A 23319-nucleotide genomic window follows, 5' to 3' on the forward strand; every position below is an offset into this window, starting at 1 on the left:
AAATGTTGTATATTAAGTTACCAAAAATATATATAAATAAATATATATATATATATATATATAAATATATATATATATATATATATATATAGCTTCGGTGATTTGTAGTGGTGTTTATAGACACTCCCATTATGTCTGGGTGGTTTAGGTATTTCTTGTGTCACTGATGTCTCTACATTTACTTTCGTGGCATCCCGATTTTAGACTTCTGAGCTTCAGAACCACATTCTTAGGAGTTGTGGTCCAGTGCCTTTGGATCAGATTCTTGATGTTGCTAGCAGTGCATTGAGTCTCTGCCTACCCGATTTTGACCTCAATTCTCTAGTTGTGAATGCTACCGTCCCATCAAAGCCACAACACATTTTGTCGGAAGCATTCTATAGTAGGATTGTTACTGGTCTCGAGAGGGAGTTTGATTTATCTACTCGTCAAAAGGCAGTCGTGGGATGCTTGCAGTCGGAACACGTAAAGGATTTACTACTACCTATTCCAATGGAGGGACTTGGACAGCGTACGTCACTGGTGGAATATTGTTCTTCTATTTTCCGGTTCCGTCTCATGATTCCTTTGTACTCTGACGGTGGTTTATGCCATGTTTGCAAAAAGAGTAGATTGGATGTTTTCAGGGACCATGCAGCACATTGTCAACATTTTCCAGGTTTCAAATACCAACATGATTATGTCAGAGACATTTTATGCGATGCATTTTGGAGGTCTGTGGTATAAGTGAAGAAAGAGGCTCCTGTCAATTTTCTCACTAATCTGAATGAAAGGAAATCAACACTTTGGCTTGCGGATGTATTGATCTACAGTTGGTCTGAAGAGAAGCATGCATGTGTTGATATAGCTGGAGCTTTTCCGTTGATAGGGCTTGTGAATGGAGTGTTTGAGGTGGGAGAAGCTGCTTCTAGAGTAGTGACAGGAAAGATTGAGAAACACAAGGATGTTTGTAAGGCTGATCATCATTGTTTTATTCCGTTCAGTTTCGACACTTTTGGTTTCTTGGCACAACAATCTGTTGATCACCTTAAGAGATTGCAGAAAGTTATGGACAGTAACATAATGACAGCTGGTTTTACGAGTTTGTATTTAGGAGGATAGGGTTTTCCATTCATAATGGACATGCAACGCAACTTGTTGCCCGTACGCTTTTCCTAATCATTTGTAAAACTCGTTATCATTATCGATAAAATTTCCACTTCATTCAGAAAAAAAATAAAAAAAAAAAAAAAATAAAAAATAAAATAAAATAAAAAAAAAAAAATATATATATATAAAAAAAAATATATATATATATATATATATATATATATATATATATTATATATATATATAGCTCTTAAGAGATGTATATTAAGTTACCAAAAAACAAAATGATTTATATTAAGTTACCAAAAAAAAAAAAAAAAAACTGATGTATATTAAGTAACCAAAAAAAATATAAATATAAATAGTGTATATTTGGTTAAGTAACCAAAAAATAAAATAAAAGTAAAACTTGGTTATAAAATAAAATTAAAACTGAAAATAAAAAAAAAAAAAAAAAAAAAAACTACTGATGGCTTCGGCGATTTGCCGTGGCGTGGTGATAATAATTGTGGGGCCATAGTTTTAAAGTGGGGTTTTAGAGGTTGTCCCTTTCCAGAGAAGTCAACACATGGGACTTGCAGCTCTTTCGGGGATTGAGAAAGGTTAAGGCTTCGGATTGAGAAAAAAGGAGTAGTCCCTGTTAGCAGAATGGGAGACTTAGATACCTCCCAGGGCTTAAGGCTGCCTTTCCTAGTAAAAAGGAGTACTGCTCTATCTTTTTAGGACAACCAGACATGGGTTTCTTACGGTCCAATAGCCAAATCCAATGATTTACCAAGAGTTCTGGCTATCTTTGGTCAAAATGTACGTAGCTCTAATATCTGGCGCTAGCTTTAAGAAAAATACTACTTCTGCAGTTCCAGTTTATGCTCTTACCTATTTTGTGGATAAACCGAAACCGAGAGACATATATAGTGTAATAAGGTTACAAGGATGTACAGTGTACTGGCTATCTTTAAGTTTTTGGCTAACGAGAGTTTTCGGAAAAATAATTGCAGTTGAGTCGTGGAGACCATCTCATGAATCATGTACGTCCATTTCTTAAGTACATTATATATAAAGTTCATATATGACAAGAAAGAATAAAGAACAATGACAGCGCCAAGTTTAGTCAACATTTTTAAGTAATGAAAGATAATAATTTTAAATAAAGGTGAATGAAAACAGTACTTAAACATGTTGGCAAGTCATCAATGACTGGTGTGTGCTTCCCACGTATTTGAGTTCCTAAGCACCATGTTGTCTAAATGTAGTCATGCACAAGAAGGCTATATAACAACATTCCAACATTTGATTTTTTAAAACTGCATTTTCATTCTTCTACTCTTTCTTGGGATTTATTCAAGTAGAAGCATATTCATGAAGTTCACACTATGCTTTCTTGTTCTGTTTTTTGTTCTTCAAATAAGCACCCTCACAGCAAAAGAAAACTATTTATCTACCGATTACTATCTCAAGAGTTGTCCTCAATTTGAAGAAATTGTACACAGGAAGGTAGCTGCTTGGGTGAAAAAGGATTACACCCTGGCAGCCAGTCTCTTGAGGTTGCATTTCCATGATTGCGCAGTCAGGGTATGAAAATCATTTGATAGCTAATGATAGTTTATATATTAGCTGTAGATCATGAAAAGTTTACTACTCAATAATATAATACCTCGTTAGTTTCTTAGCACATTTATGTTTTTTCTTCCTAGGGCTGTGATGCTTCAATCCTATTAAGCCATTCTGGGAGTGAAAGAAGTGCCAGTGTCAGCAAATCTTTAAGAGGATTTGAAGTGATCAATGACATTAAAAACGAGGTTGAAAAGAACTGTTCCAAGACTGTCTCATGCGCAGATATTCTCACGGCTTCTGCTAGAGATGCCACATTGCAGCTTGGAGGGCCTTTCTGGGAAGTCCAGTATGGCAGGAAAGACGGAAAAGTGTCCCTTAAAAGGAGACTAATATTGTGCCCACTGGTCGTGAAACTATCACAAGATTGATTGAATTTTGCCAAGCTAGAGGCTTGAATCTACTTGATTTGGTTGTCCTCTCAGGTAAACTTAATTCCACTAGGCCATCACAGTGCACTTTCGAGACAATTAAGTTGAGTTCTCAATTCTTACCGTTGCTTGTGTAGTTGTGTATCCTTACATTCTTTGTTTATAACATGATCTTGATCAGGAGTTCATACCATTGGAAGGAGTACGTGCGGTACGGTTCAACAGAGGATATATAATTTCGATGGAAAAGGAAAGCCTGATCCCTCCATAAATGCAACATACTTGAAATTCTTGAAGAGAAAATGTAGATGGGCCGAAGAATATGTGGATCTCGACGCATCAACCCCAAGGATCTTCGACGATACCTATTACAAAAATCTTGAGACAAATATGGGACTTCTTTCAACGGATCAGTTGCTCTACTCTGATCCACGGACGAAGGCGCTCGTTACTGCGATGGCTAGTCAACCCGGACTCTTTCTCCAACAATTTGCAGTATCCATGGTAAAGCTAGGAAACAGTCAAGTTCTTACTGGTCCACATGAAGGGGAAGTCCGGAACAATTGCAATTTTGTCAACCATTAACTCGCTTCAGGCTCATTTTGTTCTCAAATTTTTACGTTCTGTGCTACATTATTCCTTTTTGGTTCATTGCAATTTCAACCAAAATAAATTGTAGTTGACACTAACGTGTCAGCAATACTTACGAAAGAGTCACTTTACATTTCTTCTGCTTAGCTTGTAAGTTATAGGACTTAGGAGGGCCAAACATATATACATTTTCGGATACATTTTTCCGGATTGTGGGAATTCTATTTTGTTCAATTAGTAAGTCAGGGGAACAAAGAAATATAGTTTTTCTACAAGTGGGAATTTTATTTTGTTCCATTGTGTTGGCTAACAGAATTGACTTGGGAGATTACCAAATGAGTAATACTAAATAGAAATGTGATAGGAGAATGGTTTGTGTTCATTGACTTCACGTAAGGTCTCTCCTCTTTAACACCACCACGAGATATCTCTAGAGTACACCAATTTCATATCACAACACAAATCTGGTGATGTCGATCACATCACATTACAAAACAGTCTAGACTTTAGACCAGCTAATATCGTCTTAGTCGTCCTATTGACTAAGTATCCTTGAGCTTAGTCAGTGGCAATTTTTTTTTCTTGTTACCAACAGAAGTATCCTTGAGCTTTCCTTCATTTCATAAGTTAATGCATTATATTCTCCAAATCATTGAGCCAATAAGCTTCCTTCTGAAAGATTAAGACTAAAACTGCAGAGTGGTGAGACAGGATCAAATGGGCAAGAAGGCAATTCTTGTTGGATGCAATTACCCAGGAACACAGGCAGAACTCAATGGTTGCGTCAATGATGTCAAGAATATGTATCGCTGCCTAATCCAACAATATGGATTTAAGCAAGAAGACATTTTTGTGATGATTGACACGGATAGTTCTTACCCTCAGCCAACTGGAATAAACATTCTAACTGCACTCTCCATCTTCTGTCAATCAGCAAAACCTGGTGACTACCTCTTCTTCCACTTCAGCGGTCATGGAACACGTCTACCAGCCAACCCTGACTCTAATGACAACACTGGATATGACGAGTGCATTGTTCCCTGTGACATGAATCTCATCACTGGTAATAACCATTTCCTTTTTCTTTTCCTGGTCAACAACCATCAATAGTAACTAATAAACAGTTTATGACAATTGCATGAATCATTGACACTATCAAGTATCAACAATCACAAATAATCTATCAAATTACATGATAGACATACATATAAGAAACTTTCAGAAATTCTGAAAATGCAAGTTTCTTGGTTAATGTAATATACATTATATTGACTCAGTTTACGTATTTTTTTACTGGTTTCTGCTGTTTTTCACCAACTATTTCAACTTGTGACAATGGTTTCTGCCAATTTGTGGCATCTGGCACTTACAAAGGAGTAACATCATGTCCAATATAACCAAACTAAGTGTACACACTAATTGAAGATTTGGAGGCTGCTTGCTAAAATGTACATTCAGGATCATAACACTTGATACTTTCTCTTGATCATCTCTCTGCAGATGATGACTTCAGGGAGTTTGTTGATATACTTCCACACGGCTGTCGCATAACAATTGTATCTGATTCCTGCCACAGTGGTGGATTAATTGACGATGCAAAAGAGCAAATTGGTGAAAGCACCAAGCGTGAAGAACGTGATGTAAGACTCAGAGACTTCCTGCGGATGAAAGTTAGTAATTCATTTGAGAAACACGGAATACACCTCCCTTTAGAAAAACTCAGCCGCCGACGACATCACAATGTTGCCAAGGAAGCAGAGGTACAAGATGACATGGGAGACCACCGAATTATTAAGCGCTCCTTGTCTCTCTTAAAACTGATAGAAATACTGAAACAGAAGACAGGTAAGGATGACATAACTGTAAAAAATCTAAAGCTTGCATTGTTTGACATCTTTGGAGAGGATACCAGTCCTAAGATTAAGAAAACCATGAAGTATTTTGCGGACAAACTCAAAAATCGTCTCAATGGAGGTGGTAGCGGCGCAGGTAGGCTTATGGGTATTGTTGGTAGCCTTGCGTTGGAGTTTGCTAGACAAAAGATCGAATATAATGAAGCACATGCAGGGTCAAGGAAACGCGCTCGTCATGATAATGGAATCCTGGTAAGTGGTTGCCAGACTGACCAAACATCGGCAGATGCAAATGGCTCTGGCAATCCTGACGAGGCATATGGTGCTCTCAGCAATGCAATTCTGACAATTATCACTGCAACAAATGGCAAAGTTACCAACCAGGAACTTGTGTTGAAGGCAAGGGAGATCCTCGAACACCAAGGATTCACCCAGCGCCCTGGCCTCTACTGCAGTGACAACCATGTTGATGCTCGTTTCATTTGTTGATGTTGTGAGTTCATTTTAACTTTGTGCTATGTGCCTATGTCTGCCACCAAAAGTGGCTGCAGGCTAAGATGTAGTATTTCGTGAACAGTTTATCTGGAATATTCAGTTACATCCCCAAGTTAAATAACACTATCCAAATCCTAAACAAGTTAGCTAGCATAGCAGTTGGTTCGAGTTATATATGTTTGCTAGTGTTTCAACTTTTGTAGCTCTATGTTGTTTTGGTTTGGTTTGGGGGTAATTGTATTATTCCAAAAAGAAAGAAATGATAAGTTCAAAGTTCAAACAGTAGGTTCAACTTTAAAGCCTTTCCATACGCAACAATTTCTCCATACGATCTTCAGTTAAACAGGTGAAGACTAGATACTAGACATCTTCACCTAGCAGGAATTGAACCCGAGACTTCTCAAAAACCAGAGGTGAAGACTAGACATCTTCACCTAGCAGAACCCGAGACCTCTCAGAAACCAGAGACTCTGATACCATGTTAAATTGTCAATTTCTCTATAAATTTGAACTTCTGCAAAGGGTCAATTCTATTAATATATGGGTTAACTAAGTATTACTTTTTTAGATGAGCCAATTAGGATTTCCCCCCCCACTAGATGAGCTAATTAGGGTCTCCAAATAAATACACACAAAAAAAAAGTCAAAGTGGATTGACCAAAAAAATTTTGTGTGTATTTAGGGGGGAGACCCTAATTTCCCATCTAAATGGGGGAAATCATAATCGCTCATCTAAAATGTAATACTAGTTCACCCTTAATATATTAGAGGCTCATATATTTCAACAGTTTCAACACCTACATCCATAATAAAGAAATGACAATGTACTACTTTACCAGTGCATTATCACAAGTCCTGAAGTCAAATGTTACCCTCATTAAGTTCATATCAAGCTACACTCGTGCATCTATATATGATCCAAATCACCATTCCGAAAAGAACAAAATCTACTTATATCTTCATTAATGTTGTAAATTGCGATGAGATTTTCTGGACACCATTTAAGGTTCGGTTCCTCTATAACCGGGTACAGAGATTAATCTCTGTAACCATATTATTTAACTGTTAAAACTGTGTCGAGATATACAATATACGAAATTCGAGATTAAGGTCTGTATTTCGAGACAAATATGTGTATTTTAAGACGATCCAACGGTTAAATAACACGGTTACAGAAATTAATCTCTGTACCGGTTATAGAGGAACAGTACTCTAAGGTTAAACAAGTACGTAAATTAAACTGTGTCAAGTACTACACACTGCATGTGTGTCTAGCTTGTTAACAAAAAAAGCAATCCCCTTAAGCTGCAAGAAAGGTCGAAAAAATTATTTCTTGCCGCATGGGCAGTTCATACATTTATTTTAAATTTCCCTAAGAATTATTGTATTTGCCGACAAGGCAATGTACCAATGACTAAAGTAGCACACGAAGTCAACGCGGTTCGTCCATAAGATAATTATTTTTCATTTCATCTCCTTAATGAGAGGCAATCACGTAGTATTTGTATGGCTACCAAAATTGGACATGTATGGACGTATGGTGTAGAACAGTCTATGGCCAAATGAGTAATATAATATAAATACAGAAGCTTTCCATTATTGCTGACACACCACCTCATTTTCCTTTATAATCCATTGAATCCAATCCACATCTCATATACTTTTTGCACCATTTTCAGATCGGATCATGGCAAAGAAGGCACTTCTTGTTGGATGCAACTACCCAGGAACAAAGGCAGAACTGAAAGGTTGCATCAATGATGTTAAGAGGATGCATGAATGTTTGCTCCAGCGTTATGGATTTTCTGAAGAAGATATTACTGTTTTGATTGATACTGATAACTCTTACACTGAGCCTACGGGTAAAAATGTTAGAAAGGCTCTTGCTGATCTTATTCGATCAGCGGAACCTGGGGATGTCTTGTTTTTTCATTATAGTGGACATGGTACACGTTTACCAGCTGAAACTGGGGAGGATGATGATACTGGTTATGATGAATGCATTGTTCCTTCTGATATGAATCTCATCACAGGTATGCCTTGATTATTTTCTTTTTTTTTTTTGGTTATGATCATGTGATGTCCATCTCTAAATGAGTCCAAGGGATGATTATATTAATTCCAGTTGCTAACATTTATATGGGGAATGTGCAGACGATGACTTCAGGGAATTTGTTGATAACGTTCCACATGGTTGTCGTATAACAATTGTATCGGATTCGTGCCACAGTGGTGGACTAATTGATGAGGCGAAAGAACAAATTGGTGAAAGCACAAAGAAAGAAGAAGAAGAAGAAGAGAGTGAATCAAGCTTCAAAGGCTTCCTGAAACAGAAAGTTGGCAGTGCATTTGAGTCTCGTGGAATTCATCTCCCTTTAGGAGGCCATGGACGACGCCACGACACTGAGAGTGAACAAGAGGAACCCTCTGACGACCAAAGGAGTATTAGTCGATCACTACCTCTATCAACTCTGATAGATATTCTAAAAGAGAAGACTGGTAAGGATGACATAGATGTTGGAAAGCTGAGGCCTGCCTTGTTTGACATCTTTGGAGAGGATTCTAGCCCCAAGGTTAAAAAGTTCATGAAGTTCATCATGGGCAGACTTCAACAAGGTAACAATCAAGGTGGAAGTGGTGGTGGTGGTGGGGGATTTATGGGCATGGTTGGTAAACTAAACAATCAAGGTGGAAGTGGTGGTGGTGGTGGTGGTGGGGGACTTATGGGAATGGTTGGTAATCTGGCTCAGGACTTTCTGAAACAGAAACTGGAAGAGAATGATGAGGACTATGCTAAACCTGCTGCAGCAACCAAAATCAACAGCAAAAAAGATGTATATGCCGGTTCAGGTAAAAGAGCACTTCCTGATGGTGGAATTTTAGTTAGTGGGTGCCAAACAAACCAAACGTCTGCAGATGCAAACCCCTCTGGCAATGCTGGGGCATATGGAGCTCTAAGCAATGCAATTCAAACCATTATTGCCGAGACAGATGGTACAGTTACCAACCAGGATCTGGTTCTTAAGGCAAGAGAGATCCTCAAACGCCAAGGTTTTACCCAGCGCCCTGGCCTCTACTGCAGTGACAACCATGCCGATGCTCCTTTCATTTGCTGAATCTCTATTTTTATGACTTGCTCTGTTTGTTTGCTGAAACGTTATAATTGTGAGTGTTTCATGTGTGGCATGCTTGTGTGGCTTCAACTTTGTTTGTAGACAATAAGATCTTTCATATATGTGAAAAGTAAAATGGGGTTGACATTTACTATCTATTCAGGTTGAGACGAAAATTGGAGAACTGTTGTTTTTACATTGCTGATACAATATTGTTGATATTTTACAAGAATATGGGCTCAAAATACAAAAAATCATATTGAAATTAGGAAGGATCAAGTCTTCCCATTTCAGTTTACATGCGCTGGAAGTTACAATTTAGCTTCCGTATTCTGCTATAAAACAACAGCTTGATTTTCTGAGCTGGACTAATTTCAAAAGCAAAACTATCTGCCTGCGTGATCATGGTACTAGAGATTGCTAGCTAATCAAAAATTATCATCCTCATTCACCATCAGTCAATCAATATCCTGAACCCATCCTAACCCTGTCACCAATATATGGGATAAAAACAAAACACACGTCAGTAGATAATTCAATTCTTAGATAATCTCGTAAGAGATTTGGTAAAAGATTCTTTTGCGTGGAGGACAAAGTGTTTACCCCCTTGCAGCATATAATTATACTGGTGAGGAATGAACTGTCTACTTATGGCATGATTCAAATGGAAAGGTAAAGCAACCATAACTGAACACACCTTGCAGTACTGATTCAACTGCTGCATTAGGGATAACAAGCCCAACAATTCGCTGATTGTCTGTGGTCGTTTCTATACGCACGATACGTATTCGTTTGTGACTTTGGCGAGCCTGTCAATACGGTAAGGTTGGGTCTGAATTATTATAGATAAAACATTTACATCAAGGAAATGATGACAGTAACATAAGTTAATATCATCTAGGTCGCCAATCATACTTATATAACATCTGAAACAAATCAGCATTCCAAGTCTAGTATTGTTTACGGAAGACCCCAACCAGGTTGAGCAATTAAATAATAACTTGAGCAAAACAAAAGGATACTTTATAAATTCAGCAACAGGTACCTGCTTTTTAAGGGCTTTCTCGATAGTTCCCCATACAGGAAGAATGAGGCCACCCAGCACATTCACTTCTTGTATTCTTCTGCCAACAGTGCAGAAACTCCCAAGCTTACATTTGGGTCCATGCATGCACTGCAGTTTAATCACAATAAGCTCATTAACATAAAAGGACTGTGTAACAGTATAGTTGAAGAAAGAAGAATTTTCTAGTGACATATTCTCGGTGGACAAACAAAAAAAAATGGCAGCTTTTATCATAAAAGATCACATCAAAGTCAGTTTGGTGTAAGAGCTATTTATCATCATGACTTTGATTCTTATCCATCCAAAGATAAATTACAGGCACATAGCACACAGACTACATATGAGATAAATTTACCTGTTTAAAAGAAACCATGTACTCATCTTCCCAACCTTTACAGGCTTTCTCTAAGGATGCAATCTTCCTGTACTTGTTTTTTAGCTCAGGCAATGCCATTTCCCTGGAGAAAATAAAAGATGAGATTACAGACACTGAGAAGTAAGATTAAAAAATAAAACAATGTGATGACACAATATAGCGCAGAGTAGGGACACCTTAATGCCTCTCCAACAGCTGGACGAAATAACTTGAACATTCCTGAAGTAGAACTGCAACCAATACGAGTAGAAACACGCAGGAGATCAAATTAAAAAGGAGTACCTAGTACATGAATTTCAATGAAGTGGGAGAAATACAACATGCCGAAACGGAAGGTTTTCAGTAACATAAATTATGACTCCTTAAAGGAGGAAATTCCTGCTTACAAAGAACTTTTTAAGATCTCAAGAGGGCTGTCTAATGATTTAGGAGATAAAAACCTTTTACAAATGCGATTACTCAATCTTTCAGTTGAAGATTGTGTTGCAACACAGTTAACGAACTTATTCACCATACAATAGTTTGAACCTACAACCCACCCATAAAATTAAAACCTATAACCTAGCAATTAATCCACCATTGAACCATGGCTTTGGTCACATGTTAGTACGGAACTCGATCTCTTTATTTTTCTATAACAGTAGAAGTCTCGAGGGCAGAGTAATTAGTACACATTATTGATTATACTGAAATGAGGTTTAGAAATTAAATTTCTGAGTGTAAAACCCTTACAAACCTCGAGTGGTAGGCACAGTGGTCTAAAAACGGCCCTGAATAGTCATGAACACAATAGCCTTTCGTACCTCCAGATATTCATCACATCAAATGGGGAAGAGACAAAAACAGGGACAAAAAAAAAGAAAATGACATCATACCCTTCAACTGCTAATAGAAAGTGTCTTCTTCCCATCCACTCCCTCCTAGATTCATAAAACCCATCACTTGTAGAATCAACAGCACTCTTTCTCTTCTCTTCAAGCAAAGTTGTTGCAGACTAAAAAGCAGTAATAGAGAAAGTCAGTGATCAACTTTAGATCATAATGATAACATGAGTCAATAATAACCAACTTTCTACCTCCCATGTGATTCCACGATCCAAGGTGAATGTAAAAAGTACAGTAGAAGCCCCAGATAACTTATCCAAATGAACAGTCTGCAGCAAAACCAAGTCAAAGAGTTTATAGACCAAGGGCAACTTAATGACTACTGGGGGCATTTTTATGACGTTTTACCTTTGGCAGTCCCTGCAATCCAATAGCATTTGCTTTCATATCAACAATTCCCGTGTCAAAATGTCCTTCGGCGCGTGCATTCTGAACAAGAAGATCAAGAATGCTGACAAATAACTCAAATAGCCTGTAGATTATGGTGATAGTTAACACTTTTAAATAATAATACTGATAATAAAAGATGATCCAACAAATACATCAATTATCTTGTCCGAAGAAATCAACAGACACACCTATTCTGAATCTCAGGAGGCAGGCCCAGGAGACGATTAAGGAAACGACCAACATCATGCATATCTGAATCGACTATTCGACCAGAAAACTTCCCATTCCCAATGCCTGAGACACAACAAAAATAATCAACTCATTATCAAAAAAATTGGAACTCTTTTTCTCTTGAAGAGTAATAATACATCTAAATTAACTACGCACTGCACTAACCCAAAAACCAAAACGTGGCAACTTAAATTGCTAATAATCATTAGATGCTGCAAATTTTACCGTCTTACTCAAGGTATACATGTTTAATAAATATTTGGTGGTCAGTGCATTTTCTTTTAGTAAATTGTGTACTGACTTTGTTCAGAAAGAAGGGAAACGGCTTTTAAGTTCCATTTGTTTACAATGCTATAAACAGTTTAAGAAATACCAAAAGTTACTTATCAAGAACAACATATCCAATATGCTAAGGCTCAGAAATAGTTGGTAAAATTATTCTCTAGTACTGCTGCAAATATGGTATCTGAATAGTGAATTCCGTGAGAAAATAATGGAGTAATTTACAACAGACTGATCGGTCTACAATTTCAAATTGTGAACTCTAAGGTTATACCCAAGAAAAATACAGAACCCAGGCATAAACTTCATTGAGAAGGGTAGCAAACTTGAAGATCCCATTCCTAAAGGGTATGTAATCTATTATTATCTATTGCACCTTTAGGACAAAGTTCTCCTCCAACTCCCATCTCTTAACTTCTTGTTGTAAGTCTTTTTGGACGAAAATAACAAAAAAAAAACTAAACGAACTGCAGGTTTTCATTTTGTTTAAAGAACATCAGTACAAAAGGAACTACCAAGAATCGAATCCCTAACTATCCCGACGGACACAAGAGCAGCTTTTGCCTTTATGAGAAATTCTTCAATCGTCTCTGGCTTTTCCGATGTACATCCAGGAGGAACAACTGGTAGAGGATCCTGAAAAGCAAACGACCATTCAATTCACGAAACATTTATCTCAATTTTCACAAATAACCAGGCACAATGGAGGTAAATGTGATGATAAAACCTGCTCCATAATTCCTCTATACATCAACACCAAGGCCCTCTTCCCATATGCACTATCATAATTATATGCACTCAAACTTGGTCCAGCCCTGCAACATATGCATCATCAGGGTGAGCATATATTTACCTGAAAAAGCTATCCTTCCTTCATACAAATAATATCAAAGAGCATTTATTAATCTCAGCAAAGAATTCCATATACCTGCGGTCTCCCTGTGTCAAGGCCCCAAGAGTTTCTAATCTCTTAGCGACAATAGAAGCAAACCGGCGTTCACCCCCAAGGTTAGTGAACAAAAGCCTGCAAAGCATGGAAATATGTGAAAATGATCAAATAATCCTACAGACTTTTCTCAGCCTCAAAAATGGTATGCAATTATATTTTAATGAGTAACCAGTGATCTAATAAATAAAGAATTATTAAATTTGAACGAGACCTTAACCTACAGCCAATCATAATGATTAATGTTCATCTTCGTAGCGTTAGTAATACCACATGGGGCCATTACACTTATTGTGAATCATTTTTGAGTTGGAAGATCCAATTTAAGAGTATGAGGTTATGGTACCATAAAATTCATCTACGTGTTTGAAGTTACCCCATACTTGAGGGGGCGCGTTGATATACATAGTCCGGCATAGGGCAATTAAAACCTTGCAACATAACATATATAAGAAACAGGGGATGCTCCAAATGGAAGAAATAAAAGTTGTTTGCGGTTATTAGAAATATATAAAAGATGGATAAGCCCACCTATACTCAGGTGCAGACGCTTGATTGGATCGATGAGTTCTACCAAACTGTTGTATTGCTCGATCAGCGCTCCAAGGAAGTTCAAGGGTAAGATGAACTCTTCTTTTCTGCATAAAAGTCAAAGCACTGAATAATAATCAATTGCAGTTATGCAAGCAGTCCAAGCACACAATGGCCAATATAAAATTTACAGCATGACTCTAGATTCTACCTACCACATCAATCTATATCCACCATTCCAATGTTAAGCCACCGAAGGACTGAAGATATAATAAAAAATCTACCTGATTAGGTACTCTTCTATCTGCCTGTAAAGAAACGCCTGCTGATCCAGCTTCAGAGATGATAGCAATCAACTTTTTTCCATCCATGAAGAGCTGCTTCTCATGCATATTAACCATTTCCAAGGCCACTTCCTTTCTGCATAATAGTTGGTGGTGGAAATCTCAAATATTACAAGAACAAAGTTAAGCTATGAATAAAACTTGAAGATAACAAGACTTACGAGTTTCGCGCCTGATAAATGACACCTTTTCCATTTGAGGCCCTTACAAGCATCCCCCGCCTGCCAGTCATTTCTGCAACATTTTCGGGGCCACCAAGCTGCACAGATTTTAATGTAGAAGTTGTTCACTGGAGTTATGCAATATGGGCAATTGACAATTGTCACTGCAGATCATATTCTATATATATCACTTCTAACACGACATTGCTAATTAATAGAGGAAGTTTAGCAAACTAGTTGATTTATGGGAAAGGGTAATCAAGTGGATTGTTCTCATTGTTTTGAGAACTGATTCTTTCAACTGGATCGGGCCTTGGCGATCCCAGTTTAACCCACCATGTCAAATAAGAACCACGATCAATTCTGTGTTGGGGAAAAATCACTGAGACTACATTAAATAGATAAAGACATAAGCTTAAGAAAGATGGGTTCTCACTATTTAAACAGCTGTGGGTGTCAATTAATTTCCCGACTTTTTTGTACAAGAAATTACAACAATACGGTGTAGTGCCATTGATTAAAACACAAATCCTTCTTCTCATACTCCCTTTCTTTCTTCTCAGAGAACATGTAAAGATCCTTTTCGATGATTTCATTCTGCTTTTTGTCCGGATCTTCTTTTGATGATTTTTTTTAAAATCCCCACAAAACCAGTTGTTTTGTTTGAGAACTAATAAGGATTCGGATTTGGTTTTGGGTATCTTCTCCATGGTTCTTTAATGGCTTTCATTATTTATTCTGTTTAACTCCTTCATGCCCATATCTAATTTCCAATTTTCAGATTTGGATTAAAAAAAATTCAAATCTTCTAAATTAGTCCCGATTCAACCACAAAATCAACCGAGTTTTATAAAAAATCGCTCATTTAAACCTGGTTTCACGCGGTTCTTTGTCAAGACAGATCCACATTGGATATTTGACTCGTGTCCCACTGATCCCCAGTTGAACCAGTTGGACTCAAACTTGAACCAGCCGAGACGTTAAATGGTGATTGGTTTCCATTAATATGAGCAGTTCCATATGGAGGATAAATGGATAACTCCACTTCGAGCTTTTTGAACATTTGCTAACTGATCACATTTTTATGAAATTTTGTGTTTGTGTGTGTGCTCGCACACTGTAATACACCCCAAGATGGATCAGTTATGCACTCCTAACTCCAATAGTTAACATCCCAGTTAACTGGGTAAGACTGATTGCCAAATACAAAAAAGGTTAGTAACAACGATACACATATACCTCAATTTTGCAAAGTTTCTTATTACGGTGACGAATCAATATATATATGATAAGGGAGGTGGTATAAGAACTACCTGATCAATAATATCATCTAAAGGATTGTTTGGAAGACTCAAAGAACGAACTATCTCTGATATTTTTGCCTTGCGCTCCATAGCTGCTTCATACCTAATATCAAACAAAATAAAACATTCGGTCTTATTTCAGGACAAATTGTTTCCAAAAAAAATAAACAGGAATAATGATTTGGCTAAGTACCTACCTCTTCAGCATTTCTGCCATATAAGCACGTCTTGCTTGAAGAAACTCGTCCGTCTTCTCTTTGCACGAATGACATGACCAATCTGCAGGTACCAAACCTATTATAGGCGGCACTATACATCCAGGGTGAGCCAATTGGCCACAACAAGAACAGCGAAGTAACTTCTTCCTTTCCTGAAATAGAAGAGCACTTATTAGACAATTAATTGTCAACATTATAAGCATACGGGTTTTTCTAAAATAAATATCTCTGCTTATCAAATAATAAGTACTAGAACACGTAAATAACGAAAATTGTTACCTCTTCACTATTGCAAATGTCACAGATCTGAAACTCATCATCCGACTCTGTGTCATGATCAGACTCAGCTGCATAAGCCAAACAAATTCATTCAGAAAATATGGAATAAAGAGTGCGTCTCTGTTCCACCATCTCAAAATAAGAACAGTTGAGGCCATAAAAACAATACAGAAAAACAAAGAACCAGATGAGGACAAGAAACATGCCAGATAATCATGTATGAAACGAAAAGAAAATAAATACATACACAAACCAAGGTTACGCCTACATAATGAACCAAGTTCTTATATTCAGCAGGTCAGAAAAAAACTATAAAGGGGAACAATGTGGTAATGCATAAAAAATTCCCAGAATTCTGAAAAGAACATGCCACTATAAAAGAGCTTCACAAAATGTTCTACCCAATACATTTATAAGACTTGAGAACCTCACTTTCAGATACTTCATCACTTTCCACATCAATATCCACCTTCTTTGCGGCTTTCCTAACTCTCCCTCCCAATGAAACACCAGGTGTCGCTGAGTGCCTCTTTCGCTGAAGCTCTTTCACACCTTCTCCTGTGGCCAGAGCATACCAAAAAAAAACGAAGATTCAAGTCTAAAGTATAGTTGAAAATACCAAGTGGGGGCATAGAAGCTGGAAATTAGCATTTACATCGGAAAATCAGCAAGTTCTGGTACTTTTTAAAGGAATATTGTCGAACTATTAAGTATATTTCAGTCCTGATTTTCCGGAAAACCAAAACTTAGAAGTTTACCATGAAATTCCATGAATGCCATGATTAGCAATCAAAAGCAGAAGAAAGCATAGATACCTGGCAGAGAATCGGGCTTTGGCGGCAAAGGATAATTCTCTTCAACAAATTTTAGCAACAGCTCCCGAGGACCAGAAATGAAATCGTCCAGTTCAAGACCCTGCTTCAAAACCAGTGAAAATGTAAACCAACAAAACAAGCAAAAGAAAATCATAAGCCACAGAAAAGATAGATCACAATAGACATACATATTTTGTCACAGCTTCTTCAGTCCGTGCCTCTCCAGTACTCTGCAGTCCAATGACCACACATTTGTTATCCGTTAGTGCTTGCTTAGCCAGCCTTACAGCAGCAGGCACCTTGGCGGACATGCACATGTGTCTAAAGAAACGCTACCACAGAAGGAACACAAAATTGAGACACCAAAATAACATATGAAAAGAATATTAACTTTTTTATACAGATCCAGTGTGCAATAACAATATGGAGGAGAGCTATACCTGATGGCTCGACCAGTATTGTCGCCACAATTGGCCAGAATTAGGCTTCTCATCAAGAACAATTGTACTTGCTGACAATAGCTCTACACGCAGTTCTGCCCAAAACTCAGCAGCCTTTTTATACATTTCCTATGAACAGATGTGGCACGAAAAGATTATATTGAAGCTGTGGGAAATAAAACTGGAGATGAACAAGAGTTATTTAGTGTTTCTTATTGTATGGTCACCATTATTTAAGCCAACCAACAAGAATTAATAGATAGGAGGCTTTTACCTTGTTGGCATGGATGTGGCCTATCTCAACAAGCGTTCATCCAAATACTGTAGGATGTCAATTCTCTTTAAGGGTTCCTTTCATATATAATAAATATGTATATAACTTCACCTCACATTAACTTTCATTACCCTCTTTGTCTCTTACTTTCTGTGCAGACTAAACTTCCGCTCCATACTAGTGCACAAGGTCTTTCCTCTACATGTCCATACCATCTAAGTCTACCAATTCTTATTTTTCACTAACAGGCGCAAGTCCCCATTTTTGTTATTTCATCTATCACATGACCAGCCTTCATGAGGCACTGTTAGTTTTAACTAAATAGTTTATTTGCTTTATAGTAATACTATCATAAATAACATGCATAACATCTAATTTACATGTGAGAAGCATTGATTGCAGCTCAATCTTTAACTGTGTGCGCATGGCAAAGAAACAAGTGAGAATGTCGTACCAGCATTTCTCCCTCTAATGGGGCTTCAATAACTTCAAACTCGGCACCCTTATAGCTTAGTGTACGACATACATACATACCCCTGAAAAGTGAAAAGGAAAAGAAAAATAATCAGCACCTTCAACAGAATATTCATTCTGCACATTCTCAAACACACTAACCTAGCCTTCATGTCCATCGCAACAAGTTCTAGTGCTCCAACCCCACCTTTATCGAGAGCACCTGCAAATACCAATTTTGTATATTAAACTTCCATTTTTGGTTAGCTTTAAAGAAACTTGAATATATTATTAGAGCAAAAAATGCAGTAAAAATATATCAGACATCATATAGTACCTGAACCAAACAAAGAAAAAGAATAAAGATGCTCATCACAAACATTAGAATAAAAGACTTAGCACTTCTGGAAACATGCCCAGCATCACACAAAGTAGGCCAGTGGAAGAGAACAGAGGAATTGGAACCTCTACTGCCACCACTTCCTGATCATGGACATATCTCCTAAAGTTAACCCCATGCTATATGACCTCAGCCCTACAAGACAATTCCAATCAACATTTTTGTTATCTCATTTTTCTTGAACATTTCCTGTCGTTTTGTCCCATCCTCTAAAAGGCTGTAGACATTTGTGAACGTTTAGCACATGAGAACATTCCCTTAGAAAGACTGACCGTCGTGGAGTCTGGTTCACATTAGAATCGTGGAGGGAATGTAGCTTGATTGGAACAACTGCACTTTTCAGCACAACTCGGGCTGAAGCAACTTATAGATACCATTAAGACAAACTTGTTGGAGTAACAGGCTCCCTTTTGATTTATTCATCTCTAGACGGAAAACCTTCCTGCTGGTGTGGGTTGTGCTGTATTATGTGATTTGTAGGCTTAAATGGTAAACATTTAGACCTCCTCTCTTTTTATTATTTTCCAACGGAAGTTCCTTTTGATCATAAGTAGATAAGTTAAGAAATACATTTGGGACAAGAATAATCCTTGTCCCTCTGGAAAAATAAATGCTGAAGTCTGTGAAACGCAGATCTGAGAGAAAATTTTTGATCTTTGCCAGAAACAAAAGTAACAGACAGATCTCAATAACATCAAAAGTATCAAGCAATAATTTACAAACCTAAAAAATCACGAAAATCAAGGAAACATGTCCCAGCTCCCCAAAGTCCCAATCGAACCATATAACCCAAATTGCGTGGCTCTGATGCACCAGTTGCTGAGCAATAGATAACACGAGCTTCAGGAAGTCGCGCCTGTCGAGAATAATGGTTATAGTACTACCCAAAAGCCACCAAGTACCACACATATAGCAAGATATAAAGCTGACAATCAAGATAAACATAGGAAGGATGTGAAAGAAAAATGTGACTTTAAAGAACCAAGAGGTGTTTGTGTTTGAGACAGATAAAGATTAATGATAATAACATGCATGCAAAGAGTTCATTCCAATTCACAGACCTGGATCTCAACAACACCTTCACCCGTTCGAGTTGGTTGTGATCCTGTTTCAGGAATCAGATTTTTGGCTTTATGGCACTGCAATAAAATCATAGCACTTAAGCTATCAGGTATACATGTGGACAAGATACAAAATTTAACGATGGAAACATATGATAATGTGCATCAGATAATAATTAAATATAACTCAGTAATTATGTCCATGAAAAACAACTGCCTGTAATTTATCAGGATTTGCATTTCACACCACTTACGAGAGGTATCAAATAGTGAGAGCATGGCAGCTTAAGAGAGTAAGTGAACTAGTCAATAATGCAAATTAAATCATAAAGCTAGTACCTCATCAAATACCACCAGACCTTCATAATCAGGCCCACACCACTGCAAGAGCTGCTGCAAACGAGTACGACCTTTCTCTGAAGATGCTATCAGGCTATTGTATGTCAAGAAAATAACCCCTTCCCTGACACCAACCGACTTCGAATCAAGTTTAGAATAAGGTAGCTTGTTCAAAGCATGTACTGCATCACACGACAAGAAGAAACGTTCAATATTTTAACGATGTTATACTGGAAAAGTTTGCAAAGTAATAAGTAAATTAATTTGTACACATAAACGACTAATTTAGTATTTACACGATAAGTTTTCAACAAACAAGCTACCATTGCGAAATAAAATTTCAAAACGCCTTCTCAATACATATGCAGAAGAAAGAAAACGAACAACATGAAGTGATAAACTCATATTACTAGGGCAGGACTAAGCAAACAAATCTCAAGCTATTTGATTATAAACTTAAAGGTGTCATTTCTTACAATTTTTAAAAATATAAGTATCTACCTTCAATGCACATGGCACCCACATCGTCCAAGTCTCGTCGTGCATCAAACTTCAAGTCTGATCCAACAGAGATCCACCTGTTTAGGAAAGTAGAGAGAAGTATACCCACATCAAAACATAAAACCTTCCAGAACAAAAGAAAACTAAAACATCCAATCAAGAAAAAAAAAATAGTATTTAAGCAAAAAAACTAAAAAAGGGTCCTTTTTTCCGTGTTTTGCTTTATCTAATGTAAAATTCCTTACGAAACTTGAGAAATGAAAAGTAATAGAAGTAACAATAAGAAAGCTTATGTTCTCAGGCCTTCATAAGACACTTACAAAGCTTTTCTTCTGCCATGGTGCCAATTCTCCCATATTAACCCTGCTATTGTTCGACCTTTACCCACACCAGCACCGTCACCAACAAAAAAACCTGCTCTGGTACCATTCTCAAGCTTTTGGAGATGTCTCTGTGATATAATACGAATCAAACCTCTATTTGTGATGTGTCTGCTCAGATATATTAAAGAAAGGGTCATGATAGACAAGAAACCTGGCACGCATAAACTATTGTCTCAATCTGCAAGCATGACAGTACATTGGAACTTTCCAGTTGATTCCTAATTTTTGGATCATATGTAGGCTCTGGTGGTTGCACTGCTGACAAAGAAGATGTTTCCACAATAGGATCTGGATGAGGAGGGCCAATAGAAAGTTTCGGAGGGCGCTGCAACATCGCCACCCATCATTAAACTGGGTCAAATATTTAATTATGATGACAACTCCTATAAGAATATCATAAAAAGCAACTAAAGGAAGAACAAAAAATCATATTGCAACTCGCAATCAGAATCTAAAAAGAACTTACATATTCTGTAAACGTATCTCCAGCCGTGCCACCTTCATCTTCTTCGCGCTCTACATCAACAGCTGCCTGAAGTGACCATAATTCAGAAACGAGGGGAAAATAGAAAAGGTACTAATAGGAAGTGGGATTTGGGATTGTCTCAATGTTATAAATAAAGCAGTATTACTAAAAATATATGAGACTGAATTCCACATACAAAGCTCTTCAAAAATATATGAGACTGGTACCTAGTTGATTCAAAAAGCTGGGCATTCTGACAAAGCTACACCACTAGTACACATAACACTTGATTGACAAGAACACTAAGGGATATGTTTTATCGTTAAATTTTTCCATAAAAAGGAGGTGACACTACTTCAGTCACCTCAAATGACAGCTGAAAAATGTTACCACGTTACTGAGTCGCTTCATCTTCAAAAAAAATTTGTTCATTTTCAAACACCTGTAGTATCTTAACTACTTGATTAAGTGTGTGGAAACATATAAAACCCAACAAATGTGAGTCTGAAAACTTTCTTACTAAAATTTACCTCTTTAGTCATGTATATTTAGAAACATTTAGAAAAGGTTTAACTACCATCCTTATTTATCCTCAACTTATTTACTAGTCATTTAGTTGGCTAAACATTATAGAAATGACATTCATTACAAGAAACCATTAGAAACCAACTACTAACTAATACAATGCCGCAATAGCCCAAGCAATAGAAACCGATAAAAATTAAAACTTTATGCAATGAATAGACATAACAAAAAAACTAGTAAGCATTACCTCATTGACCTCCTCAACATCAAAGTGTTTATTATTATTACCAAGCTTAGAAACATCAACAGCAAGATCAATACCACACTGAGGACAAACAAACCTAGAAAGACCATGTGGGACATTGAGTATAGCTTTACAATTAGCACATGGGATCTGAATCTTACTAGGGTCAATCCCATGTGCATGAGATGAAGGTGGTGGTGGTGGCAAAGTAGGAAGAGGAGGAGGAGGTGGTGGAGGAGAGAGAAAATTAGTATTACTAGTGGTGCTTTGGTTTTGATTATGGATTAGCATTAATTCAGGTGGTAATCTTTGAGGTAAATTACAAGTAGGACAAATGAATTCAACCATTCCAGGTTTAACAGTTAAGATCATACGACAACCTGCACATCGGACTTGTTGTGATGATGATGACAGTGGTGGGACCACCAGGGGTGGTGATGGTAAAATGGGTGTTGGTTTAACCATTTTTGTAGTGGGGAGAAATGAGACTTGGGATAAAAAAATGAGAGAGCGCGAAATGTTGGCGCTCACGAACGAATGAATGAGTGAATCTACGAACTTCAACTTCCTCGTATTTGTTTTGTTTTCTGACTGTTTTTTTGTTACTTCGTGTGCACACCTATCTATCTATTTTTCATGTTCGGTTTTTAGTTTTAGTTACGTGTGCACGTGTACGGTTAAGATATGTCGTACAATCACGTCCGTCGAGAAGCTGAGCATTGAGATTTGTGTTACCACATTGAAGTAGATAATATACTGCTTGTGTATACTAGATAACTGCAAGGCAGTGGGGGCGTGAGCGGAGGTGGAGAAGAGAGGGAGAGATGAGTTTGTGGTGGGGAGAGAGAGAGTTGGGTTTGGTTGAAAAGGAAGGAGAGAGAGGAAAGAGTGAAAGAGGGAGATTGAGGATGTGTAAATCACTCTTAGATTGTGAGAACAGTTTGGAGGCGAGATTGGGAGTGGTTGGAGGTCGAAGGGAAAATGAGAAAAGAGAGGGGGTACGGTCAGACACAAAATAAGGGTTATTTAGGGGTACGGACAGACACATGGGAGAGTGACACGTATAAAGTGGTTTTTTGTGAGAGTGTTGAATAGTGACCTCAAGAGTTCGCTCACGCTCATGGATAAATAGAGGATAAATAGAGACATTCATAAATCTGAGTTCTGCAACCATTTGTTCCGTGCCTTTTTTTTTTTTTTTTTTTTTGCAAGCAAGTAGAGATTTTATAAAGAATGAAAAAATATACAAGAAGTAAAAGTTTTACATGCTATTAGAACTTACA

At 37.4% G+C, this 23319-nt stretch overlaps 4 protein-coding genes across 8 annotated transcripts; 3 read left to right on the forward strand and 1 right to left on the reverse strand.

The window, feature by feature from the left end:
• The first annotated feature begins 2412 nt into the window (after positions 1-2412).
• LOC147474155 (Peroxidase superfamily protein) lies at positions 2413-4041 on the forward strand. Its single transcript, XM_086586540.1, is given in 4 exon segments — positions 2413-2661; positions 2784-3018; positions 3021-3125; positions 3253-4041. Coding segments are annotated over 4 exon segments (957 nt in total). The 5' UTR covers positions 2413-2448; the 3' UTR covers positions 3657-4041.
• Positions 4042-4247: 206 nt separating this feature from the next.
• LOC147474156 (metacaspase-4-like) lies at positions 4248-6204 on the forward strand. Of its 2 annotated transcripts, XM_086586528.1 has the most exons (3): positions 4283-4725; positions 5163-5651; positions 5730-6204. In XM_086586528.1, the coding sequence occupies exons 1-3, from the start codon at positions 4380-4382 to the stop codon at positions 6002-6004; spliced, it is 1110 nt and encodes a 369-aa protein (XP_086442654.1). In that variant the 5' UTR covers positions 4283-4379; the 3' UTR covers positions 6005-6204. The 2 variants fall into 2 exon arrangements, with proteins under 2 accessions (XP_086442653.1, XP_086442654.1); XM_086586527.1 differs by having other exon boundaries at positions 4248-4725; positions 5163-6204.
• A 1290-nt stretch (positions 6205-7494) lies between these two features.
• On the forward strand, positions 7495-9299 carry LOC147474157 (metacaspase-4-like). The gene is made up of 2 exons (XM_086586550.1): positions 7495-8043; positions 8165-9299. The coding sequence occupies exons 1-2, from the start codon at positions 7698-7700 to the stop codon at positions 9124-9126; spliced, it is 1308 nt and encodes a 435-aa protein (XP_086442676.1). The 5' UTR covers positions 7495-7697; the 3' UTR covers positions 9127-9299.
• On the reverse strand, positions 9300-22661 carry EMB1135 (RING/FYVE/PHD zinc finger superfamily protein). Of its 4 annotated transcripts, none has more exons than XR_015210084.1 (32): positions 22040-22644; positions 21268-21333; positions 20953-21126; positions 20739-20869; positions 20419-20495; positions 19918-20099; positions 19579-19656; positions 19241-19373; positions 18280-18340; positions 18119-18200; positions 17391-17519; positions 17139-17282; positions 16951-17050; positions 16568-16693; positions 16136-16203; positions 15836-16008; positions 15648-15741; positions 14335-14432; positions 14114-14249; positions 13830-13936; positions 13281-13376; positions 13080-13167; positions 12868-12988; positions 12028-12133; positions 11798-11878; positions 11641-11718; positions 11441-11559; positions 10742-10795; positions 10545-10647; positions 10169-10297; positions 9821-9932; positions 9300-9610 (listed from the first exon to the last, which is right to left on the reverse strand). XR_015210084.1 is itself a non-coding variant. In XM_086586549.1 (32 exons), the coding sequence occupies exons 3-32, from the start codon at positions 21133-21135 to the stop codon at positions 9582-9584; spliced, it is 3261 nt and encodes a 1086-aa protein (XP_086442675.1). In that variant the 5' UTR covers positions 21136-21152; positions 21268-21333; positions 22040-22661; the 3' UTR covers positions 9300-9581. The 4 variants fall into 4 exon arrangements, 3 of the variants coding, with proteins under 3 accessions (XP_086442675.1, XP_086442674.1, XP_086442673.1); XM_086586549.1 differs by having other exon boundaries at positions 11798-11921; positions 20953-21152; positions 22040-22661; XM_086586548.1 differs by having other exon boundaries at positions 11798-11921; positions 22040-22648.
• Positions 22662-23319: the final 658 nt, after the last annotated feature.

This window comes from Coptis chinensis, unplaced genomic scaffold (genome assembly GCF_015680905.1).
Source record: "Coptis chinensis isolate HL-2020 unplaced genomic scaffold, ASM1568090v1 utg1247_pilon_pilon, whole genome shotgun sequence".
Classification (NCBI taxonomy): Eukaryota; Viridiplantae; Streptophyta; class Magnoliopsida; order Ranunculales; family Ranunculaceae; genus Coptis; species Coptis chinensis.